This window comes from Brachycentrus maculatus, unplaced genomic scaffold (assembly GCF_059751285.1).
Source record: "Brachycentrus maculatus isolate JH-2025_06_01 unplaced genomic scaffold, ASM5975128v1 h1tg000244l, whole genome shotgun sequence".
NCBI lineage: Eukaryota > Metazoa > Arthropoda > Insecta > Trichoptera > Brachycentridae > Brachycentrus > Brachycentrus maculatus.
The window spans coordinates 1,658,082-1,682,108 of record NW_028280995.1 but is presented as its reverse complement, the minus strand read 5'-3'; the positions used below and the strand labels follow the sequence as shown (position 1 = coordinate 1,682,108).

Below are 24,027 nucleotides of genomic sequence, written 5' to 3'. Positions count from 1 at the left end.
ATATGGTAATTACAGTAAAACCTCGAAATGACAGAATAATTAAGGGGAGGGGATGTCCGTTTAAACTAAAAGTCCCTTATAAAAAAAACGGTTTAAAATAAATTGAAAAAACTTTTTTTGAAAATATAAATAATAAAATATTTACAATACAAAACACAAACAAAATTCTATTTATTGTCTTCGGACACTCATTGTGAAGCGACGTTGCTGTTTGATATTGACGCGCTTGCTTTCGGTAATCCTGTTTTAAAAAAGGAATCAAGTTTTGTTTGCACTTTTGAAGTATTGAGGCATAATTTATGATTGTCAAGTTATCTGTCCGGTAATTTTTTTTACATGGGTTGACACTTAAATAAATATTAACAGGACGTTTTCAATTCTTTTACATTTGACCGGATTTCTTGTCCATTTTATCCGAAGTTCATTTAATACAGGTTCGTTAAATGGAGGTTTCACTGTATAGTGATATTGGTGAAAGGATATACCGATGCACGGTAGTGAAGAATATTTTTTCTAATGTATAAAAATTGTAAATATTTCATGTAATTAGAATGTTGGATGTTATTCCCTGCAGGGGTACTTCATGAAACATAACTCCCGCACGCGGAAGCCTTACCAACCAAACAGGAAAACTGTTTACACCACCGCCGGAAGTGGGGAGATCCTATTCCCGAGCAACTAACTAGCCTTACAACATCCCTCACCCACTCACCTTTTGTTGCTTTCCTGCGCCTCCCATATATTTTCCACCATATACATTAGAAACACAATTATTTATTAGACAAGCCGTGCCCTCAGAACAAGACAGTATTTTCAAAATCGGCCAAATTTGTGTCTATGGAAATTGATAAGAATTTGATAGAAGACAGTTTTTTCAAAATCGGCCAAATTCTTGTCTATGGGAATTGACAAGAATTTGACAGAAGACTGTTTGAAGACAATTTTTTAAAAATCGGCCGAATTCTTATCTTTGGGAATTGACATAAAAATTGCTGCCTTTATGTGTACGCAGTTTGCAATGAGAATAAATTGTAAAATGTTCTCTACACATTCTTCGTTCTGCAGTAAAGCACATGGTACTTTGTTTTATAATTTGTGCAAACCTTGTCTGCAGTCTTTCATGCGATTTATCCCGAGCGATGGCAAGAACAGCACATAAACGTATAAAGACAGCTTTTTTTCTTCTGCACAGATCATATATTATTTTCTTAACTTGGAAACAGCAATCTTCAATCAAATTGCAGCTTAAGTTCAAAACATGATAACTAATCCTGTAAAAAATAATTGATAACAACAAACATAAGATTAAAACATAAAATTACTAGTTCTATAATGCTATTTTACTCTATCTATATTCAATGGTGCATTGGGCACTGAATCATATTGAAGCAGCTTTGTTTTGATTGTTAATTCCATGAAGGCAACATGATCAGTCCTACGCTTCAAAGAACTGTCCAGGGTGATATTAAATAAATATAAGAGTTCAGAAAAATATAAATATAACATTCCTCCCTCCCTTATAAGCGAGTGGTTGGATACCTGTGCCAGTGAACCTATGTAGGTCTGGTACTGCATACCTATACTCGTACTAGCTTGTATAGATTGTAAAGTTTTAATATTATCCTTTGAAATCTCAATAAGTCCCTTGAGGATTATATCGTGGATCTACTGGCAAAAAAAAGTTAACTTGAAAATATGAAATTTTGACTTAATGATGCATATTATAAAGTTTCAATGTTCTATAAACTGGAAAAATACACTAAATAGTTTAAAATGTCATGTATGTACATGTGGTTTTAAAAGTAAATTCAACTTAAAGTTTATTAGCAGGTATTTTATTCAGGCAAAAAGCTTTAAATAAAAAGGATTATTCAAACAGTGATTTTAGAGTTGACGATTTTTGCCAGTATACCCATGATATATATGATGTAGTTGTTTATATTACAATTCTCATAAACATGTTGTCATATTTAACATTTAAACTGCAAAACCATTGGAGATGCTGTTTTTATTATCATTAGGGTCAAATGATTTTATATGAGAATATTTAAGTCGCTTTTTTGGGCATTAACTTCATAGTTTTTCATCATAATTAAGTAAATTTATATGTACAGTAAGACCCACTTAACGCTGTTTCAGTATTATGGAGTAATATTGGGATTCCCCAAAAACGCATGCAGTAGTATAAGGTTTGCTTTTCATATCATTACGATATAAGTATTTACGTGTTTCATTTAGCCTTGAAACTTTGGATTTATATGAACCTTTACGTGCGTTAAGCGGAGTCTTACTGTATTTTAAACCACATTACATTATAATTTTTTAGTTTAAAATAAGTGATAAATTAAAACCTTGTTCATATGGTCCCAAGTATGTTTTGAGTCCTTTTGAGATTACATGCACCAAATTAAATCTTACTTAAAGTCCATTATTTATGATTATGACCAACTTATTTTGCATGCGTGTAGTATCTGTGTGGTGTAGATGGGGAGTGTTTTGAGCATGTTGGTTAAGAGCTTGAAGAAGAAGAGAAGAAACAAAATAAAAATCATATTTTTAATAGTAGTCATTTGTGTTTTAATTTATTAGTGTATTGAATATGCGTATTTAAACTTTATAATACAATAAATCATCTTGTCATAAGAATTGCATTTGAGACAATAAATATAAGGGTTCATGTAGACAGCTAATACTTAAATTATTATTTTAATATTTATAAGTTGTTTGTGAAGCTATTGTAAAATCGTATTAATATAATATTTATCACAACAAAATCTATTTATTTAATAATTATTAAAAACAAAAATTTGGGAAAAGATGAGGAGATGAATCAATGCATTCCTGTCATTTATGACGAATTTCTTTTTGTCACTAAAGATAAATTTGTAAAGCTTTTAGCAATATTTTTTTTAAATTACTGGTCGGTGTAGAAAGTAACTTTTAGCATATTATCACCATATCTCAAAAAATGAGATTCGTCATCTTGCCCATAAGCGATGATAAAGAATTCAGCATTTCAAATCATACTTGAATTTAATAATATTTATAAAACAATCTTAATGAGATTAGAATGTTCACAAATTTCTTAGCGATAAAATTGTAGATTTACTGTTAAAAATAGAGTATGCTGAATTCTCTTTTTACACGGTGGATATGTTTTACATAGTACAGTATAAAAAAATGGTGGCTAGGTTCCCTTGCATAATAATTAAGTCTGGATTTCAAAAAATAAATTCATAATTATTTATCATATTTCAATTTTATATCATCATTATGAAGATTATTCACAATCATACAGTAGACGTTTGTCCATAAATTTGGTACTAAATTGTATTTCTCAGACTTCAAATCAACTTGCTTTATTATTCTGATACATATAAATCATAATTTCTAATCGATTATTGCATTTTTACTCCATGGTCGTCCTATTTGCATAGGATGACCATGCATATTAACTGTATTGTGTTTGGCGGCAAGTCTACTGAATTTATAAGTACATGCAAGGATTATGGCACCGTATTATTGAAACTGTGTAAAAAGAGAGCCCGGTATAATGCATATTAAAAGAGATATTTTAGTACTTAATATGTATTTATTTTAAGATTATATTTACACAAACCCATCCTTCCATATTCCCTGTACAAAGCGTCAAAGTATATTGGTGGCAGGTCTTCCTATATCTATTTACATGTGAGTATAAACATTTCTATTTATAAAACTGCTTATGTATTGTGCAAATGTACTATGTAAGTAGAATGTAGAACTGCCAAGTAGACCTATTTTCTAAGCTACATATCTACCCTAGTTTTAAGTTAGTTCCATAATCTAGTTCTACACAGTGAATATTGACGGCCCCTACGTAAAGTACTCTGCAAATCTGTTACTTTACAGGAGAAAGCTTAGAAGATTTTTTCAATGTATTTTTAAAAATTAATTAACGGTTTTATCTGAAATTCTTAAGTAGTATTATACATTAAAAAACACTATAAAATAATGTATTAGATTGATTTAAAACTTTATGCCTTGTCAAAATTAAGTAGTTAGCGTTTTAGTAGTTCAGTTCATTTCGAAAATTTGATGTAGCGTCTTATACGCCTGAAAACAAGGCGTAATTTTAATTTTTAATTTTTTTGTTTGCTTATATCAGTTGATAACATACACCAAATATCTCAAAATTGACAAAAATGTAGTTAGAGCACTTTACGTAGGGCACATTGATATGATATGACAGTAAACGATCTTACCTTAACTGACCAGAAAAGGGTAAATAAACGCCATATTTCTATTTAAAAAGAACATTGCAAGTAATGTACAAAAAATTAGGGTAGTTTCCTCTAAAGCATGTACATACTTATGATATTGCATCATTGTAAAAAAAATACAATTACAATTTGGTGAACAAATCTAAAAATAGTACTGAATTGAAATATGTATTTGCATGTCATAAGAACCAATATACACACACAATATATATATTTAATAAAAATAACCTTTGCAATAAGGATATAATTTAGTATGTAGATTGTTCATCAAAAAAATAAGTGTTATCTTCACAACTGTATATTATAATTTGTATTTAACTTATTTTAACCTTCAAATCCTAAAAAAAATACTTATATTTTCAGCGCATCGACGGGGGTCCATTCTATAGACCCATTTTACCTCCTCAGTATATATCACGACCTCCACCACCCACTGAATCAAATGGAATATTATCAACCTTTACCAATGGACTGAATAATTTTGTGAATAACATCTTTGGGTAGAGCTGCGGGACGTCACCTGAATACTGTTTTAATGTTTGTAACACGCTAAAAGAAGTACAAATGAAAGACATCTAGTTGATTAGATAGCTTGGTCCTGATATTGTCTTAATGTAAGATAAATTTTAAAATAAGGATAATTAATAGTGTACTTAGAAAAATGTTTCTCTTTTGGCCGCAATGTAAAATTCTAATTATCCATAAATGAAATTTTTGAAAATTTTAATAAGCTTTTGTTTAATTTATATAATATTTAGTGAAACACAAGTATGACATCACAGTAGCATTTAATCCTAAAAAATTAACTTGAAGTGTGTTGAAATCTCTGTAAAGAATAGCGGTTTTAACATTATCGATTTTTTACTATGATTTGTAAGATTTTTTGTTGCACAGTACACAATGTGATCATTTCAGTCAGCCAATAGCGGATTATAAGCCCTATAAGTGTCAGACGTCTGTACACACAACTCAATAAATTATTCACCTCTGTAGAGATATAAAACCAAACAAATTTAAGATTACTTCTATTATTGTAGCATTATTGGTTGATTTTTCTGAATCATTTAACCGCATACAATAAAATCGTAGTATTGCAGAATTTTAATACTGCCTTTCCAGCTGTACTTCAATATGACTTGTTTTTAAGTGTATTACAACTAACTTGAATCAAAAAATTATTAAATTCATTAATTTAATCAATTCAATATTTGAAGACGAAAAAGTAATTAAAATTGTTGTGAACTAGAGTAAATAAAGTTGAAAATTATTCAACCTTAAGCAGTTGGCACTGTACTCTGAGTATAATCAAATTTGAAGTAAAACCAACGATCTCTCAGCTTCAAGCGTTATTATTTTTAAATGAAAAGTATTTTCTGATACAAACATTAACGTAAAAGATAATATTTTAATTATTATTTTTAAAATAAACATTGAATCACACAATATGTACTTAGCTTTACTTAGTTAATAGTTCAGTTAAGAATATATTTTTCTCAAACACATTATTTAAATAATAGAAGAGTAATATTTAAATACTTCCCATATATTTATTCTCTAGTGGCCGGAACTGCAATCACTTAAAAATGTATGCTGCTGGTCTAGTATGTATAAGGAGCTAAGAAAAAAATCTCAAATCATATCCTACGCCTATGCTGTAAGATGAGGGAATTTAAATTATATAGGAAACTTTTCATATGATGTGGTAGATTAGAAAGTGCATTATCTAAAGTAGATGTAGTGATAATTGATCCATTGAGAGTGAAAATGATCTGTGAAAAATGATATACATATTTACAACATTTTCAGTGTGTCCAAATACTTGTTCACAAAATCTGGATTATCTCCAATTACAGGAGTTATTTTCAAATTATAAGCTTAAATAATAAAAATGAAAATGGTATTTTCTGGCGTTTCTCAAGTGTGTGATTGAAATCCAGGATTTGGACCTTACATACTAATATAAGAGTTTCAGCTTAGTAAAAAGCTTCTTTACATCTCACCAATAGATGTCTCTAGTGAAGTTCTAGTGATTCAAGAACAAGGTTTCTAAATTGGTTCATATATATATAGAAGTTCCAAGAATTTGAGTAGTGTGGTTGTCAATAATGGGTAGAATTGGTGAATGTTACACGTGTGTAAAGTGATCACTTAAACCAGCCTATGACGATCGTCAGCCCCGTAAAAGCCCAGACTTCCATATTCTTCTTCATCTTTCATGAGATGTCAAAAAATAATATACATATTTATCTTTTAACACACTGATAGATGGAGTCTACTATCTTAAAAGTATGTTATATGTCTAATGACATATAACATACTTTTTTGGTATCACTAACATTTACGTGGTTTTACGTGCTTTCCATTATAATTTTCAAGTCAAGGTGACATTTTGCTATTCATAAATATGTAATTATCAAGTGAGTAGGTGTCCATTACACTGGCCAACAATGATTTTGTAACTGAAATTTCGATGACTGTTTTGGACTAAGTTAATCGTTCTTATTCAAAGTCTATATGGTGACAAGCTTGTATCACGTCAAGTTTTGATGTTACACTCATATTATTGTATGTATGGACCCCATACGTTGAAACTGTAATAGTGGTCGGTATCTAGACATGTTTTAGTCTAAGGTCTAAGGGATTAAAAAAAAAGTATTGATAATTATAGAGTAACAGTGGAAATATATTAACTTGTCAATATTGAAAACGAAAGCATTATATGTTTATATATACATATTTATATGTAAATAATAAGATAAAATTTAGTCAATATAAAAATTAAAAATATCCATAATTAAAAAATCTGACGTGCTACAGTCTTTTTGCTTTCGTTTTTTAATTCAGCTATGCTAAGTGCATAAAGATCAGGTATTTTCATGCCAGTTACAAAATAAAAGTTGTAAATTGTTGGCCAGTGTTATTAAATACTCAATATATTGAATTAGCTTTGAATATAAAAGTGATGTTTTTACCTGACAGGGAAAAACATGTTTTTTTTACTGCAATGTTTACTTTTTATTGTTTTTTATTGCATTCCTGTTTCACAGATTTTAATATTTAAAGTGTTGTAAAACGATACATATTAGAAATGTGTTTTCTATTATTTTTTTCAATAGAATCACACAGTTAAAAATAACTAGACTAAGCCGCAAGAAAACGTAGCCGGGCACAGCTAAAAATAAAAATAATTTACCGTAATCATCCTTCATTCACATTTTCATTCTCGATGGTTGAATTCTGATGTCTAAATTATATTGTGATAAAATCGTCATTGTCTTCCCATTATATTCTTGTATTGATGTTCACTAACCACAAAATTCATTAATATTTTTGAAAATTAACCATGTTATTTTATATCAAAGTAAAGAAAATCTATTGAAAATAATTAAAATGCCGTTAAATTATCAATAAATATTCCTATTATTATTATTATATAGAAAGCCTCTTAATTATAAACGTAGAACTTGTAGATGATAAAGGTTATTAGAACCTCCTCTGGATGTTCTATTAATAAAATAAAAATATTTATTTAAAAATGGTTTTCCTTTATTCTTGTTTACCTTTTATTTTTCCTTTTTTGTTTATTAAAATAAATAAATAAATAAAATAAATGAATATATGAAAAACACGGCATAAATTACTAATAAACTGCATTTTAAGCATTTAAACCCAGGATCTGCAGCTATCTATACCTATACTAGAAGTATTAAACAGCAACAATTTTTTTAAATTTATTTATTTATTGATTTGGCGTTTAATTTGTAGAACTTCATTTTAATTTATGTATTAATTTTAAATAAAACACAGATTTTTTGAGTCTACTAAGTTGTATTTTATTAACAAAATCACATAAAAAATTAATATTGTGACAATTGTTTCGCCTAGTTATGGCATTTTCAAATGAATGTCATTCGATCGAATGAATACAACTTAAGAGACTCAAAAAAATTGTGTTAAATTAATTTAAAATTAATACATAAAATAAAAACAGCAACTAGCCCGAAAATTCATATTTCATAAAATTGGTATCTAATAAAATATGTGTTCGACCAATAGCCACTTATGGAATTGAGGCGAGAGCAGATACTTCTAGAACAAAATCTAGACTTCGAATCTTTGAGATGAAAACTCACCGATCTATAACCGGAAACAAGTTGCGAAACCGCGTAAGAAACACTGATATCCGGAGCATGTGCAAGACAAAAGATATTGTGAGGTGGGGACGACAACAAAGGCGATACTGGAATGAGCATGTGAACAGAATGTCAGAAGACAGACTTCCACGTATCGCCTTTCAAGGAAACCCTGAAGAACATAGACCCTCAGGCAGACCTCCAAAAAGGTGGAGAGATAGCTGGCAGTCAACATCCCAAGAGCAACAGGCGGCGGTACAGACAGATCCTGAGGATCTATAATAAGAAGAAGAAGTAGAAGTCATAAACAAAAGACCTGTAGCAGCTTAATTTCAAGTTATGGTTAGGAATCAAAATCGGTGACAAATTTAATAGAAACGCATAAAATTGACAAAATACTTTAATATTAATAAATGTAGTAAGTACATATCATAGTCGTACAGGAGAAAGTGACCAACTACCAAAACGTAAAATGTTCACTTTTGTGCACTTTTGCTCGGCAAGAAAATAAACACCAATGCAGTAAGTCATTTTTAACAAGTCAATATATTATACTTCCAAGTTAAAAATCCTTTGGGATTTTTTCAGGGCAATATTCAGCTAGTAAGATATCAAATAGTCAATGATCACGTTTTAAACAATGCACTTGGTCACTTTCTCCTGTATGACTACGATATATGTGAATTAAGCATTATCTTCCGGTCTGACGAGGTCTCTAGCTATTTGGAAAGCCGCTATTAGAGAGGCCAACTGAATATTTTCATTACAACCAGTTGATAAGTACATTTCCATATCGGACATCTTCATCAGCAATTCAATAAGGACATTCGAGGGGAGTTCAGCTGAAACATTTAAAATGAAATGTTATATAGCATACAACAATACAAAATAAATATAGATATAGTTACTGGGAATGTTAAGTGAAATATTCCAAAGGATAATATACAAAGGACAGGTGCCGTGGTGTAGTTGGGTAGACGCTTGACTGCGAAACTGGTGTCGCGGGTTCGATTCCCGCCAAGTGCAAAATAAATTCAAGAAAGAATTATTTTCAATTGGTATTTGTGATGTATTTTTCACATTTACCTTCCCTATCCTTACTATCCAACCTGCAGACAAACCTCTTATAGGGGCTTTGCAAGTTATTCCTTTAAAAAAATATATTGTAATATGATAACAAAAAAGTTGAACAATTCGTTATTATTTATTCTATCAGACACTGGATTATTCACCCAACGGATGATATATCAATATTATAGGTGTTTCAACTTGAGATGAACAATCTATCATTTTTATATGAACATCCCTGAGCTTCCGAAAAGTAAGCTATATACTTCACAAATTTCTCAAGTGATGGCGTTACTATCAGACATTTATATCCAAGTATCCAAATCTATTGAATGTTAGTAGTAACATGTGAAAGGAATCCAGACCATTTTGCATATCGCTCACTTCTTTCAACAACGTCATATATCAAAAATCGTCAATTTTCAGGAATAATATCAGGAATGCTTAGAAAATGTACTATATCCCAGCAAAAGAGGCATATTTTTAACTTAATATTTACTCGCTACAGGGCAGAAAGTGTTGTGTTTAAATTTTGAAGAAAAAGTATTGTTTAATTATTTTTTTAAATATAATAAATATTTTTTAAAGGGAAAAAAACCTTCAGGTTTTACCTAAAAAGATCTGTTGCACAGTAAAAAGTTCAATAAGTGGCTTGATATTTATTTATAATACATTTCATTATATTCTTCAACTTTAATAACGATCTCCTGAAAAATCAAGTTTTTTGATATATGACATTGAAAGGAGTGAGCGATATATACAAGTTTCATTAATTGATTCGGCAGTCACTTTGTGGTAAAATCTATCCATTTTTAATTAATGTTTTACTTAGTAAATACCACTATTTCTTAAAATCTACTGTGACACGTGTTTCGATGCATTCCGCATAATTTTCATACGGTGTTTGAAAATGATGCGGAATGCATCGAAACACGTGTCACAGTAGATTTTAAGAAATAGTGGTATTTACTAAGTAAAACATTAATTGAAAATGGATATATACAAGTTTAAAAAATGAATGCAATATGGATGTTCAATAATGGGCAGAATGGTGAATGTAACACAAGTGTACAAAGTGATTACTTAAGCCAGCCAAATGCCAGGTTGTCAGCCCCGGGATGCTCAGACTACCATCTTCTTTCATTATAAATATGAATGATGTTCAATTTTATGTTAAAATACAAGATAAATGTTAATAAAAACAGGCTTGATAAAAACCAAAAATACAAACTTACTTCGTTGAATGAAGTGGTGAATTTCAGTTAAAATATCACCGAGGGCCAAACCTTTGGCATTTTTCAGGTCTCTTATTTCTGTTGGAAAATTTTGGTCAAGGAAAAACAAAACAAGTCACAATGTTTACAATGATATATAAACTAAGGTACACCAACACTTTCTCGGCAAAACATCTTACACACTAATCAGGTAAGCATAGTTTTGTTTTAGTAAATCTGGTAAAAAAAAAAATATAAATATGTATACCTGGAATTAAATACACCTTGAAATACTCATAGGAGTGTCCGTAGATTGCTTCAAAAGTATCCAATATGGGTTTATCCACTTATTAAAGGATTGATATACTTCTTACGAAATTTGAGTGATGTGGTTGTTAATTATGGGTGGAATGGTGAATGTTACATGTAAGTAATCACTTAAACCACTATATGATAGGTCTTAAGCCCTGTAAATAACCAGACAACAAAAAAATTACAGTTAAGTTTGTTTAAAAGGCCGCCTCTGTAGTGTAATGGTCAGCACGCTCGGCTACCGTTCTGGAGGTCCCGGGTTCGATTCCCAGGGGGGTCAAATAAATATAAGTGATTTTTTCACTGTAATATTTATTCAATATTACCCTGGACTGGTACCTGAAGCGGAGGGCTGATCACCTTTCCTTCGTATGTAAACGATCAAGATAACACTGTGTTCATATGAAGCAGTGTCCTATGCACCATTGGGGTGCGGATAAGGGTTTTATTATTATATTATTGTTTAAAAGGATACTCTTATTGCACAATGCAAAATCATCTTCATTCAGAAGCCAGCTGACGATGCTGGCTATATCGTTCCTGAGCGGGTGTCCTACACACGTGTACACATTGTCCTCCGTCACATCCTTATAGGCCATCCAGGTGCTTTGCAGCGTGTTGAGGACCTTCCTCATGTCTCCCCCGGAGAGCGTGAGCAGGGCTTTGAGACCGTCTTCCGATACTTTCAACCTAAAATAAATATGAATCAATATTTGGTGTTTTAACCACCCTATCCATACGAACGTACGTGATAAGTTTGCTGCATTATTCTCCCAAATGCAACAGGCCGTATCCCATACATAAAGTTAAACCCATATCCGGTCAGATCTGTCTCCCAATGTTCAGACGAGAACTGCTGACGAATTGTCAGCAGTGGTCGTCCTGGGCGACGCGAACCTGATGCCTTGTGAATGAGGTAAGCTTGATGGCGGCTCTCAGGAGGCTTGCGGAGTACACGGCCTAGCCAACTGAATCGCCTTTTCTTGACGACAGTTGTGATCAAGATTTGCCGCGTCCTACGCCTTATCTCTTCATTCATCACAAAGTTAAACCACCTGTACATTCAGGTACAAAAAAGTATACCCACAACCACAGAAATGCTTGTGATAAGTCAAATTGTTCCTACTCGCCCTACGCATATGAATACGTAATACGACGCATTTTGTATATTGAGGTCAATATGCTGGGTATCCCATTTGCAGAATATGTCAAGATTACGTTGATTAAGGCACAGGACCGTGAAGCCTCTGCCAAGTGATCGCCAACATTGAGCAAAATCTGACAGGACACAAGCAGAAAAAGATAATTTTTATAACAAATATTGCAATGCCATACCCTTCCTCTTTGATGACATGTTGTACTCGGGGAATAATTTGGTTCGCCTGAAGAGGAGCAAATCTGAAGCGGGTGCATCTGGACTGTAGGGCGGGAATGATCTTGCTTAGGTAGTTGCAGATGATGCAGAAACGAACGTTGTCTGTATATTTCTCTATTACTGATTTATAAGAAAGAAAAAGGAATATATTAGTTAAACGATTATTATATTAAAAGAATGAAAATATTTGTAATCTAATAACTTTATCAACACATTTCGAATGGGTGTTTTTTGCGCATGCGGACCCTTCGACAGAATTTGATAATTTTTCTAATATGGTTAAGACCTTAACAAAGAGATTTGTACATAATATTCATACCAAAACATTGAATATTCTCATTTTCTGACTTTGAAATGATGCCGGCGCAGAAGGTAAAAATACCCTTATCCTTAAGCATCAATCGACCAAACAGGTAGAAATATTTTTCCCGTCCATAGTGTGTCATATTGGTGATTGGTCCGTTTAAAATAAATAATAATTATTAAGCTGAGTCACATAAAATAATTAATATATATACCATTGTTTGACAAATACAGCTAGGTAAATTTGAAATCTATGTTTTCGAGTTAGCGAATAAAAATAAATCTTTATTTTATGGTCTGTATATACATCAAATATATACATATAGACCATAATACATGTAAGTCATTTGAAAATAATTAAAATTAGTAAAAACAAATATGAAAATATGAAAACATATGTAACTGCTTGTTTAATAGATTTATATTATCCACTGACACTTCGTGATGGAATTGCATTTTTAATTTATTATTAGATTAAAACCAATATTTTTAGCTTTTCCACTTTTTTAGAAAGTGAAAAAGCTAAAAATATTGGTTTTAATCTAATAATAAATTAACTGCTTGATAAATTAAGCTTTTTAAAAAAGTGGAAAAGCTAAAAAAAAATATTGGTTTTAATCTAATAATAAATTAACTGCTTGTAATACAATAATAAAATTCAGAGAAATATATAAATAGTAAACTTTATAAAAATGCAAATCATGGTCAAAACTGTCATCAAGCAAAGGCGATTCAGTTGGCTTGGCCATGTACTCCGCATGCCTCCCGAGAGCCGCCATCAAGTTTGCCTCTTTTACAACCGGTTCGCGCCGCCCAGGACGACCACTGCTGACAAATTGTCGGCATTTCTCGTCAGAACTTCGGGACGTGAACCTGACTTGGAAAGACGCAAGGGAGCTGGCAGCAAAGCCTGGAGACAGTTTGTGGACTCCATATGTGGAGACATAGGGAGCGGATATGGTTTAATAATAATAAACTTGATTAAAAAACATATGTATTTAGTAATCAATCAATGATAAAGCAATTATATTATTACATATATTATTTTTAAAGATAGATACAGAAAATTGATAAAACATTAATAACGTCATTTAATGTCACATAAAAAAATATAGATTAAACCAGTACCTGAGAAGCATAACACAGTAAGTTCGTTTCTTGAGATTTTTTTTTAAATATCGAACTATACGTTTTTTCACAATATTTTGAGTGTGTCTAAACGGAATATGGAAGTCTGGGCATTTCCTAACAAAAAAAACCTTACTGATTTAAACTACAAATGTTGATGATGAAGTTTAATTTGACAAATGCAGTTGGTCTTTACAATTGAAGCATAAATAGAACATGCAGAAATTGGAGTAATGTGGTTGTCAATCATGGATTATTTGTCACCAGAATGGTGAATGATTACAGTGTATAAAGTGATCACTTAAATCAGCCAATAATTTACGCCCTGTAAGTCTGACTTTAATATTCCCACCTTAAATAGACTTCTTCATCTATGTTACGATATCAATAAAAATCATTAGGATTTTTATTCTTTCTCTCCATTGAATAGAAGCAGTATATCTTGACTGTTAAATACACAAAGGAAAGATGATCAGCCTTCTGCTTCTGGTACAAGTCCAGGGTCATATTAAATAAATATTACACTGACGAATCACTAATATTTTTTCGACCTTCTTGGGAATCCGGGCATGGTAGCTTAGCGCACTACACTATGGAAGCGGACAAAATATAAGTTTTTTTTAAACCCTTATCCGCACCCAATGGTGCATAGGGCACAGCATCATATAAACACATTGTTATCTTGATCGTCAACACGTGAAGGAAAGGTGATCAGCCCTTCGCTTCGGGTATCAGGGTAATATTGAATAAATATTAGAGAGAAAAAAAACCTATATTTATTTGACCCCCGGTCAGCACGCTCGGCTACTGTACTGGAGGTCCCAGGGTAAGAAATTATGGGTTATAAAAATTGTGTTGTATTGTAAGATAAATATTGGTCATGATGCATTTCAATCTAAGCTTAATACAGAAAAATACACTAGAATATAAATAGTGAGGCACGAATGTGTGGAAAATCATTGTATGACAGAATTGAAAACGACGATATAAGAAAGGAATGTAAGGCTGAACGAGGAATAATTGAAAAGATTAGGAAGAGTTCTTTGCGGTGGTATGGACATGTGGAGCGAATGGATAGCGAGAGAATGACTAAGAGAAAATATATGTGGCGAATGTGAGAGAGAAAACAGAACGTGGACGACCGAAAAGACTTGGCACGATCAGATCAATCAGAACCTAAAATCTGGCGGTGTCAAAAGTCTGCGTAATCGGAGGGCATGTATGGATGTATGGATGTGAAGGAGGCGAGGAGTGTATGTCAGGACAGAAGAGTGAGGCGTTCCATCCTCTCTGCCTACCCCTGCGGGGAAACGGCGTGATGGTAGTAGTAGTAGTAGTATAAATAGTGTCGGGTTGTGGTCCAGTGGTTAGTGTCGCGGACTCTTAAGTCAGAGTTTCTCGGTTTGAACCCACTCTACCATAATTTGATACCTATTTCTAATAATGAGCCGCTTAGGCTCACAGAAATAGTATGAAATAAAAATATTTGTGTAAATAATAAAAAACACAAATATTTCTCTTAAAAAAAAAGACACTTACATTTGAATGTTTCTCAGGTAAAGAGATAATTGTAACGATTTCAGTAAAATTGTTATTTTTACTGAGTGTGGAAATGTAAAACATGCCACTGTACTACAAGTTTTATGTCTGCGCAATTATTCTAAGATTATTTGATTCAATACATTGTGAATTAAATTACAAAACAATTTCAGTAGAAAATGGATTAGTGACGGGAAAAATAGCAAACTTTGAAAACTTGACTTATTATTCGTTTCAAGGGATTCCATATGCACAACCGCCAATTGGAGATCTACGATTCAAGGTTTGATTTTGAACTTTTCACATATTAGTTCAGTGGTTCTTAACCTAGGTTCGATCGAACCCCAGGGGTGAGGGGTGAGTCAGTCTCCCGGGTTCGGCGGAGGTCAAAACACACACCCGACTTATTGTACGATATTATGAAAAATTATACGATGTTCAATATATCAATTTATCCAATAGATCTAGTATATTATTTGAAAGGAATATATCAAGTATTATGAAAAATTATACGACGTACGATATATTCATTTATCCAATAGATCTAGTATATTATTTGAAAGGAATATATATAATAATATGAAAAATTATACAACGTATAACATATTTATTTATCCAATAAATCTAGTATACTATTTGAAAGGAATATTACATATATTATGAAAAAATTATACGACGTACGATATATTAATTTATCCAATAGATCTAGTATGTTATTTGAAAGGAATATATAAAATAATATGAAAAATTATACGACGTATAGTATATTTATTTATCCAATAAATCTAGTATACTATTTGAAAGGAATATTACAAATATTATGAAAAATTATACGACGTACGATATATTCATTTATCCAATAGATCTAGTATGTTATTTGAAAGGAATATATAAAATAATATGAAAAATTATACGACGTATAGTATATTTATTTATCCAATAAATCTAGTATACTATTTGAAAGGAATATTACAAATATTATGAAAAATTATACGACGTACGATATATTCATTTATCCAATAGATCTAGTATGTTATTTGAAAGGAATATATCAATCTAGTAATACTCGATGAAGACCAAATGTCGCCTAAACAACGCTGCATTGCTCCTGTTTTCTTATCCGGCTGTGAAACATGGCACCTTACAAGGGCCCAGAGCAGCCGTGAACTAAGCTTAGAGAATAGGCGTCTGTGGAGAATTTTAGGCGTGCGGTGGTTTGACTTTGTGAGGAATGAAGAGAAAAGGCGTAGAACGCAGCAAATCTTAGTCACAACTGTCATCAAGTAAAGGCGATTCAGTTGGCTTGGATATGTACTCCGCATGCCTCCTGAGAGCCTTAATCAAGCTTGCCTCTTTTACAAGGCATCAGGTTCGCTCCGCCCAGGACGGCCACTGCTGACAATTCGTGGGCAGTTCTTGTCAGAACTTCGGGATGTGGATCTGACTTTTTAAATATTTATTTTATGCAATATGGTTACATATATAATTTTTATATAATTTAAATTCATTTTCTAAACATTTCTCCTTACAATGTTAAAATTTAAAATGCAGTTCTCTCCAATAGAGAGACTGAGCTCTTGTGCTTGGAGAGGGATTTACACTTGTTAGTTATGTTTGTTGGTAATACAATTTATTTTTATTTAAAAAAAAAAAGTGTTTTTTTTCTTTCTTGGGTTAACATATATAAAATTCATTTCATTTTTTTTTAGCATTTTGATGTCTTCAATTTTTTTTATGTGTGTAGGAAGGTTGTTGAAGTACTTTACTACAAATGTACTACAAATATTTAAAGTTCATATTGCATTTTGGTAATGTCAAGTCATGTTTATATCTCGATGATGAACTTTTATTTAGATTTAGATACAGAAGTAATTTTCACCCTTGAATAGTTGGAGAATTGCAGTTTTTTTTAAAACAGTTTCAACTTTTGGGACTTTGAATTCCATTCATAAAGTGGTTTGCAGTCCCCCGTACCAGTCGAGGATTGGAACCACACAGTCGATGCCACAAAGGAAGGCCATTACTGCCCGCAGCTAGTTGGAGACAAGGCACAGATGAATGAAGACTGCCTCTTCTTGAACGTTTACACTCCATCGGTAGAAGGCAATAATTATTCAACAATGTTCTGGGTCCATGGAGGAGAGTTCACGGCAGGAAGTGGAAATCAGGATTTGGTGGGGCCAGAATACGTTTTACAAAAAAACGTGATTGTCGTCACACTTAATTACAGGTACCCACATATTAAATTAAAACTTTTTTTTACATATTTCACAAAATTTCAGGTTCATATACTAAGTAATTAAAAATCATTTTAATATATTTCAATCGCGCCAGGTTGTGGTCCCATGGTTAGTGTCGCGGACTCTTAAGTCAGAGTTTCTCGTTTCGAACCCACTCTACCACAATTTGATACCTATTTCTAATAATGAGCCGCTTAGGCTCACAGAAATAGTGTGAAATTGAAATATTTTTGTAAATAAAAAAACACAAATATTTCTCTTTTAAAAAAAAAATATATATTTATTATAAGTGTCTTAACTTGAGATGAAAGATCTATTATTTATGTATGAATGAAGATGGAAGTCTGAACATCCCAGGACTCACGGCCCGGCCATTTGGCTGGCTTAACACATTGCTACAACATTTTGAGTGTGTCCAAATACTTGTTCACAAAATCTGGATTATCTCCAATTGCAGGAGTTATTTTCATATTATTTTTTGACATCTCATCAAAGATGAAGAAGAATATGGAAGTCTGGGCATTTACGGTGCTGACGACCGTCATCGGCTGGTTTAAGTGATCACTTTACACACGTGTAACATTCACCAATTCTACCCATTATTGACAACCACACTACTCAAATTCTTGGAAATTCTATATATATGAACCAATTTAGAAACCTTGTTCTTGAATCACTAGAACTTCACTAGACATCTATTGGTGAGATGTAAAGAAGCTTTTTACTAAGCAGAAACTCTTATATTAGTATGTGAGTTCCGAATCCTGGATTATAATCACACACATGAGAAACGCCAGAAAATACCATTTTCATTTTTATTATTTAAGCTTATAATTTGACCAGATTTTGTGAACAAGTATTTGGACACACTCAAAATGTTGTAAATAAATTATCTAGAGATCTAATTAGGTAGAGCATGAGAGACGCAATAAAACATTGTACAGATGGGGATTGGGTTTGCAGTTACTTGTGCTTAGTATACGACCATAATTAAGATCAGGGTTGATGAAAAAACTGTATTATAATAAAGGGGACTTTTGTAATTAATTATTTCAGATTAGGAGCTCTAGGATTTTTGTGTCCCGGTAACGCAGACGTGCCAGGAAATGCAGCCTTAAAAGATGTAGTAACTGCTTTAAAATGGGTGCACAAAAACATTCACCATTTCGGAGGCGATTCAAATAAAATAACAATCGCAGGAGAGAGTGCGGGAGCCGTCATTGTCCACTACTTAATATTATCCAAGATGGCCGATGGATTATTCCAAAAAGCTATTATTTCGAGCGGGTCCGCTATAGGCTATAGATTTTTGACAAACTCAAGCGTGGAATACACGCAAGCTCTGTCGGTAAAACTTGGATATAAAACAGAAAATTTAACTGATATTGTAAGGTATCTGAGGTCAAAAACACCTGATGAAATTATCAAAGCAACGGTACAAATGGGAGAAAATGAAAAAAAAGGAGCTACTGTTTTTGGTCCGTTCGTTCCGTGTATAGAGAATACATACAAAAATGAAGAGCCATTCTTGTCCGACTATCCCCTAAACTTGATCAAATCGGGAAATTACAAACGCATTCCTATACTAGCCGGGTTCAATAAAGATGAGGGTATGAAAATGTTGCCAGTATTATTAAGCCAGGAATCATTATTAAACGAAATAGACAAAGATTTTCAGCGAGTTGTTCCGTCAGATATGGGACTAGAGGAAGATTCTCAAGAGAAAATTAGTCTAGGCAAAAAAATAAAACAGTTCTATTTCGGCGAACAACATTTAACCAATGAAACGCTTCCAAATTACTTTCAACTTATCGGAGATGCCATGTTTATTCACTCCATAGATTACTGGTTAAGGCAACGAATAGCCATGTTCCCGGATTGCCCCGTGTATTATTACGAATTCCGGTTTGACGGGGCATTGAATTACGCGAAATTGAAAAATGGGATAGATTATCCCGGATGCTCGCATGCGGACGATTTGGGGTACCTTTGGATGACATCGGTGACGAAGAATATAAAATTGGACAGAAACGACACATCGTACATTACGAGAGATAGAATGGTCACCATGTGGACGAATTTTGTGAAACACGGGTAAATAAATTGATAAATTAAACATATTTATTATTTTAAATGTTACAGTTTAAATTGAATTGTAATATTTTTTGTAACATTATTAACCCTAGAATACTTAACTATCGTAAATTACGACAAAATGACAATTCCTGGAAAAAACCTTGAAATTTTTTTTTTCATTATTACGTCATCTCTTAAACCCAAAGATTGTTACTATTATGTACTTCTAAAATAAAAAAAGTTTTTTATTATCGTATTTGTTTCCGTTTTATTTCTGTCATATTTTTTTACAAATGTTAAGTAACAACATTACTTACAATATTTTGAGTGTGTCCAAATACTTGTTCACAAAATCTGGATTATCTCCAATTACAGGAGTTATTTTCATATTATTTTTTGACATCTCATCAAAGATGAAGAAGAATATGGAAGTCTGGGCATTTACGGGGCTGACGACCGTCATAGGCTGGTTTAAGTGATCACTTTTACACACGTGTAACATTCACCAATTCTACCCATCATTGACAACCACACTACTCAAATTCTTGGAAGTTCCATATATATGAACCAAATTAGAAACCTTGTTCTTGAATCACTAGAACTTCACTAGAAACATCTATTGGTGAGATGTAAAGAAGCTTTTTACTAAGCAGAAACTCTTATATTAGTATGTGAGATCCGAATCCTAATCCTTACAGTATTTACACATATTTTGGATGTACCCATTTTTCCTGTCACATTTAAAATACATATTTTTTGTTTTGAATATTGAAAGCATTAACTTTGTGGATCATATTGATATATTATTTTGATCCACTCACATTTAAATGTGAGTGGATCAAAACACAAAGTCTTTTTATTTCACAAAATAATATATTTATATTTTTTTTTTCAGAAACCCGACTCCTGAAATAACTTCACTTTTGAACATTGAATGGAAGCCCGCTGAACAAATCAGTTTCAATTACTTACAATTTGATCAGGATTTAACATTAAAACAATCTCCATATAGGAATCGAACAGAATTTTGGGAAAATTTATATGCATACGAACAGTTCCAGAAATTGGATGTTGTACAATTAATAACTAAGCACGATATCCATAAAATAAATTGAACTTTGTTTGCTGCCACGATTGTGTGAAAGTGACACTAATGTCTGATTTATAAAGATTGTCACTTAACATATCGCTCACTCCTTTCAAGAACGTCATAAATCAAAAAACTTGATTTTTCAGGAGAACGTTTTTAAAGTTTCAAAATATAACACAATGTATTAAAAAAAAATTATCAAGCCACCTATTGAACTTTTCACTGTGCAACAGATATTTTTAGGTAAAACCTGAAGGTTTTTTCTCCATTTGAAAAATGTTTAATATATTTACAAAAATAATTCAACAATACCTTTTCTTCAAAATGCAAAAACAACACTTTCTGCCCTGTAGCGGGTAAATATTTAGTTAAAAATATGCCGCTTTTGCTGGGATATAGTACATTTTCTGGGCATTCCGAAAACATGCACAACCGAAAATTGTCGATTTTTGATTTATGACGTTCTTGAAAGGAGTGAGCGATATAATAGATATATGTATAGAGAAGGATAGTCATAAATTAAATTAATAGTTTGTGTTGATATGTTAAAACAAAATAATATTAACGTAGCCAGATTTAATAGGGGTATTGAAATTCATATATGGATATGAATTTTAATTCGATAACTTTAGTATTATAAGAGCTACTTATTATTACTATCATTAAACCATATTCGCTCCCTATGTGGAGCAAATGGAGTCTACAAACAATCTCCAGGCTTTTCTCTCGGCCGCCAGCTCCCTTGCATCCTCCCAAGTCAGGTCCGCATCCCGAAGTTCAGACAAGAACTGCCGATGAATTGTCAGCAGTAGTCGGCCTGGGCGGCGCGTACCTGATGCCTTATAAAAGAGGCAACCTTGATTAAAGCTCTCGGGAGGCATGCGGAGTACGCGGCGTAGCTAACTGACCTTTTCTTGACGGCAGTTGTGACCAAAATTTGCTGCGCTACTTACTCAATATTTTTTGTAATCTTAAAAATAATATAATAAAGAAAATTATCCCTACATTATTTTTATAATTTCGAATCACTTAATGTTTCAAAATATTGTTTTTGATAAAAAGCACAATCAGTCAGTACCGCAAGATCTACGTACTTACTTATATATCAGCACGTAATTTTTTTGTCTGCTAGCGACATGTTATTTCTTTCACCCTAACAAATGTGGTATTACCATAACGACTAACATATGAACATAGCAATGTAACAGATGACAGGTGCAAAATGTTTTTTTAAATCAACTTTTTGAGCGCAATGGCAGCGCCATCTCTTGAATGTAACACCTCTCAACTCCCGCAATATAAAACATTTCTCAGGGCGGACAGCGTGCTTCTCGACAGCTGCGGTCATTTAGCATTTTCAATGTTTTCGAATGCATTGTTTGAAAGATTTTGAATATTATTATTGCTTCTAAAGCATTGAGAAATTGTACAAATAACAAATGTGTGCTTTCTTTTCTATTTAACCAGACTGAGCTACAGCAGCTTGTGGCCAAGTACTGCTAAGTGTTAGTAAAAATAAGTAATAAAATAACAGCATTTCATAGGGTCCATTTATTTTGTCATATTATAGTACTCACATAAGTGCACTTCTCTTGACACACAGTGCACACAAAAGTACGTACTAAAGATTTTTTAAATTTTTAAATACACTTCTTTTTAACAATATAAGAGTAATTTTAACACATTGTTTGCGGGAAACGCTTAAAAGCGTTTTTTACATACTGTTGGTAAAGAGGGGGAAACGCTTATAAACGTTTTATTTGGTTACTTTCGGTAGAGCGCGAGACGCCAAAAAATATTGTACAGATTAGAATTAGGTTTGCGGTTACTAGTGATTAGTATACGACCCTATTTAGTATACTAATTAGGGTCGGGGTTGATGAAAAAACCGCCCGACAACAATGTGTTAATAATAAAATGGCTGCATTCATGAACAATATCAATAAACTACTATTGTATATTGCAGACAGCAGAAGTAGCCTTCCATTTCAACTCTTTCATGACTTTTTTCTTTTTCTTGTTGGAAATTTTCTTGGTCATGATATGTTTCCCATTTAAATTTCCAGTGTTGATAATAGTTTGAGCAGGGACTTGTGCGTTGTTGGAAAAAATTCTCTGGTGTTGTGCGTGAGGTGCTAATTCCGCTTTCAGTATTGTAGAATTGATGTATGATTTATCAATGGGCGTCCCCAGAGCATGTGATACCAAAGTTATGATTGTTGTATTTACCTGAAAAAGACAATTGAATTATTACTTTATTTCAACACATACATAATTCTGAAACTTCGGCAAATAATGGTTGTGTGCTATGTTTGGTCAGTACTTCTATACGAAGTTGAATCATGGACCCTCAAGATCAGCACTATGAACCGATTAGAGACATTCAAAATGTGGCTACATCGTAGAATGTTACGCATTCCATGGACCGATACGGTTAGCAATGCAAATGTGCTCTAAAGAGCAAGATCAGGTAGACAGTTGCTGATTAATATCAAGGTCCAGAAGGTGTCCTATCTGGGGCATGTGCTAAAAGGAGAGAATTACAAGCTATTGCACTTAATCATTAAAGGCAAAATAGAGGGACGACGAGGTGTGGGCAGAAGATAGATCTCCTGTCTCCGGAATATACGAGATTGGACAGGGATCAGGACCGTCGAGGCGCTGTATAGAGCTGTCCAAGACAGGGAAAATGACTCTCAAGTGATAGTCGACGTCAGGGGGACCTGACATAACACGCACAGGAAAATACACATAATTATAATATTAAATTTACAATAATGTATCCTTACTGGGTTTTCCCGTTCAGAGGGAACATTTTGTTCCGGAATATACGAGATTGGACGGGGATCAGGACCGTCAAGGCCCAGTTTAAAGCTGCCCAAGACAAGGACATTTACTCTCAAGTCGATGTCACCTGACATGACCCGCACAGAAGTTATAGGGTAAAAATACTAAAATTAGGTAAAAAAAGGGTAAAATTAACCCAGTAAACCCACATTCTCTCCGGTTCTTGCGGAGCCCGTGAAATTGAGGCATCCATACTCATCAGCGAACTCTTGGACGCAAGCTATTCTCACTGCCCGCTGGTGTTCCAAGTCGCTCTTGTTCCCGAATACTGCTAGGATCGGGACAGGCTCTGCTCCAGACAGAATGTCCGACACATTCTCCAGCCACCGGCTTAGGCGGTCAAAGCTCTCCAGGTTTGTAATTTCGTAAACTAACAGGATTATCTGGAAAAAAGGGACTTTGTGAGGAATGCAGAGATAAGGCGTAGGACGCAGCAAATC

General features: G+C 32.8%; 3 protein-coding genes across 5 annotated transcripts in view; 2 read left to right on the top strand and 1 right to left on the bottom strand.

Annotated features, from left to right (window-relative positions):
* LOC148306300 (carboxypeptidase D-like) overlaps window positions 1–7,792 on the top strand; it is a 40,016-nt gene extending 32,224 nt beyond the window's left edge. Inside the window, exon 11 of one of the 2 annotated variants that reach the window (XM_088265221.1) lies at window positions 4,626–7,792. In XM_088265221.1, coding sequence (XP_088121347.1) covers window positions 4,626–4,766 — 141 coding nt within the window. In that variant the 3' untranslated portion in view covers window positions 4,767–7,792. Of the gene's footprint in view, window positions 1–574; window positions 2,549–4,625 lie in introns of those variants that run through there. The other variant, XM_088265222.1, reaches the window with a different exon arrangement.
* Window positions 7,793–8,709: 917 nt separating this feature from the next.
* RfC3 (replication factor C subunit RfC3) overlaps window positions 8,710–24,027 on the bottom strand; it is a 32,938-nt gene continuing 17,620 nt past the window's right edge. Inside the window, exons 5-8 of one of the 2 annotated variants that reach the window (XM_088265278.1) lie at window positions 12,325–12,484; window positions 11,465–11,679; window positions 10,699–10,776; window positions 8,710–9,237 (exon numbers count right to left, since the gene is read on the bottom strand). In XM_088265278.1, coding sequence (XP_088121404.1) covers window positions 9,080–9,237; window positions 10,699–10,776; window positions 11,465–11,679; window positions 12,325–12,484 — 611 coding nt within the window. In that variant the 3' untranslated portion in view covers window positions 8,710–9,079. Of the gene's footprint in view, window positions 9,238–10,698; window positions 10,777–11,464; window positions 11,680–12,324; window positions 12,485–22,304; window positions 22,970–23,736; window positions 23,971–24,027 lie in introns of those variants that run through there. The other variant, XM_088265279.1, reaches the window with a different exon arrangement.
* Window positions 15,402–21,725, top strand: LOC148306299 (carboxylic ester hydrolase-like). The gene is made up of 4 exons (XM_088265220.1): window positions 15,402–15,617; window positions 17,299–17,564; window positions 18,631–19,668; window positions 20,546–21,725. Exons 1-4 carry the CDS (start codon window positions 15,417–15,419, stop codon window positions 20,763–20,765), a joined length of 1,725 nt encoding a protein of 574 aa, XP_088121346.1. The 5' UTR covers window positions 15,402–15,416; the 3' UTR covers window positions 20,766–21,725.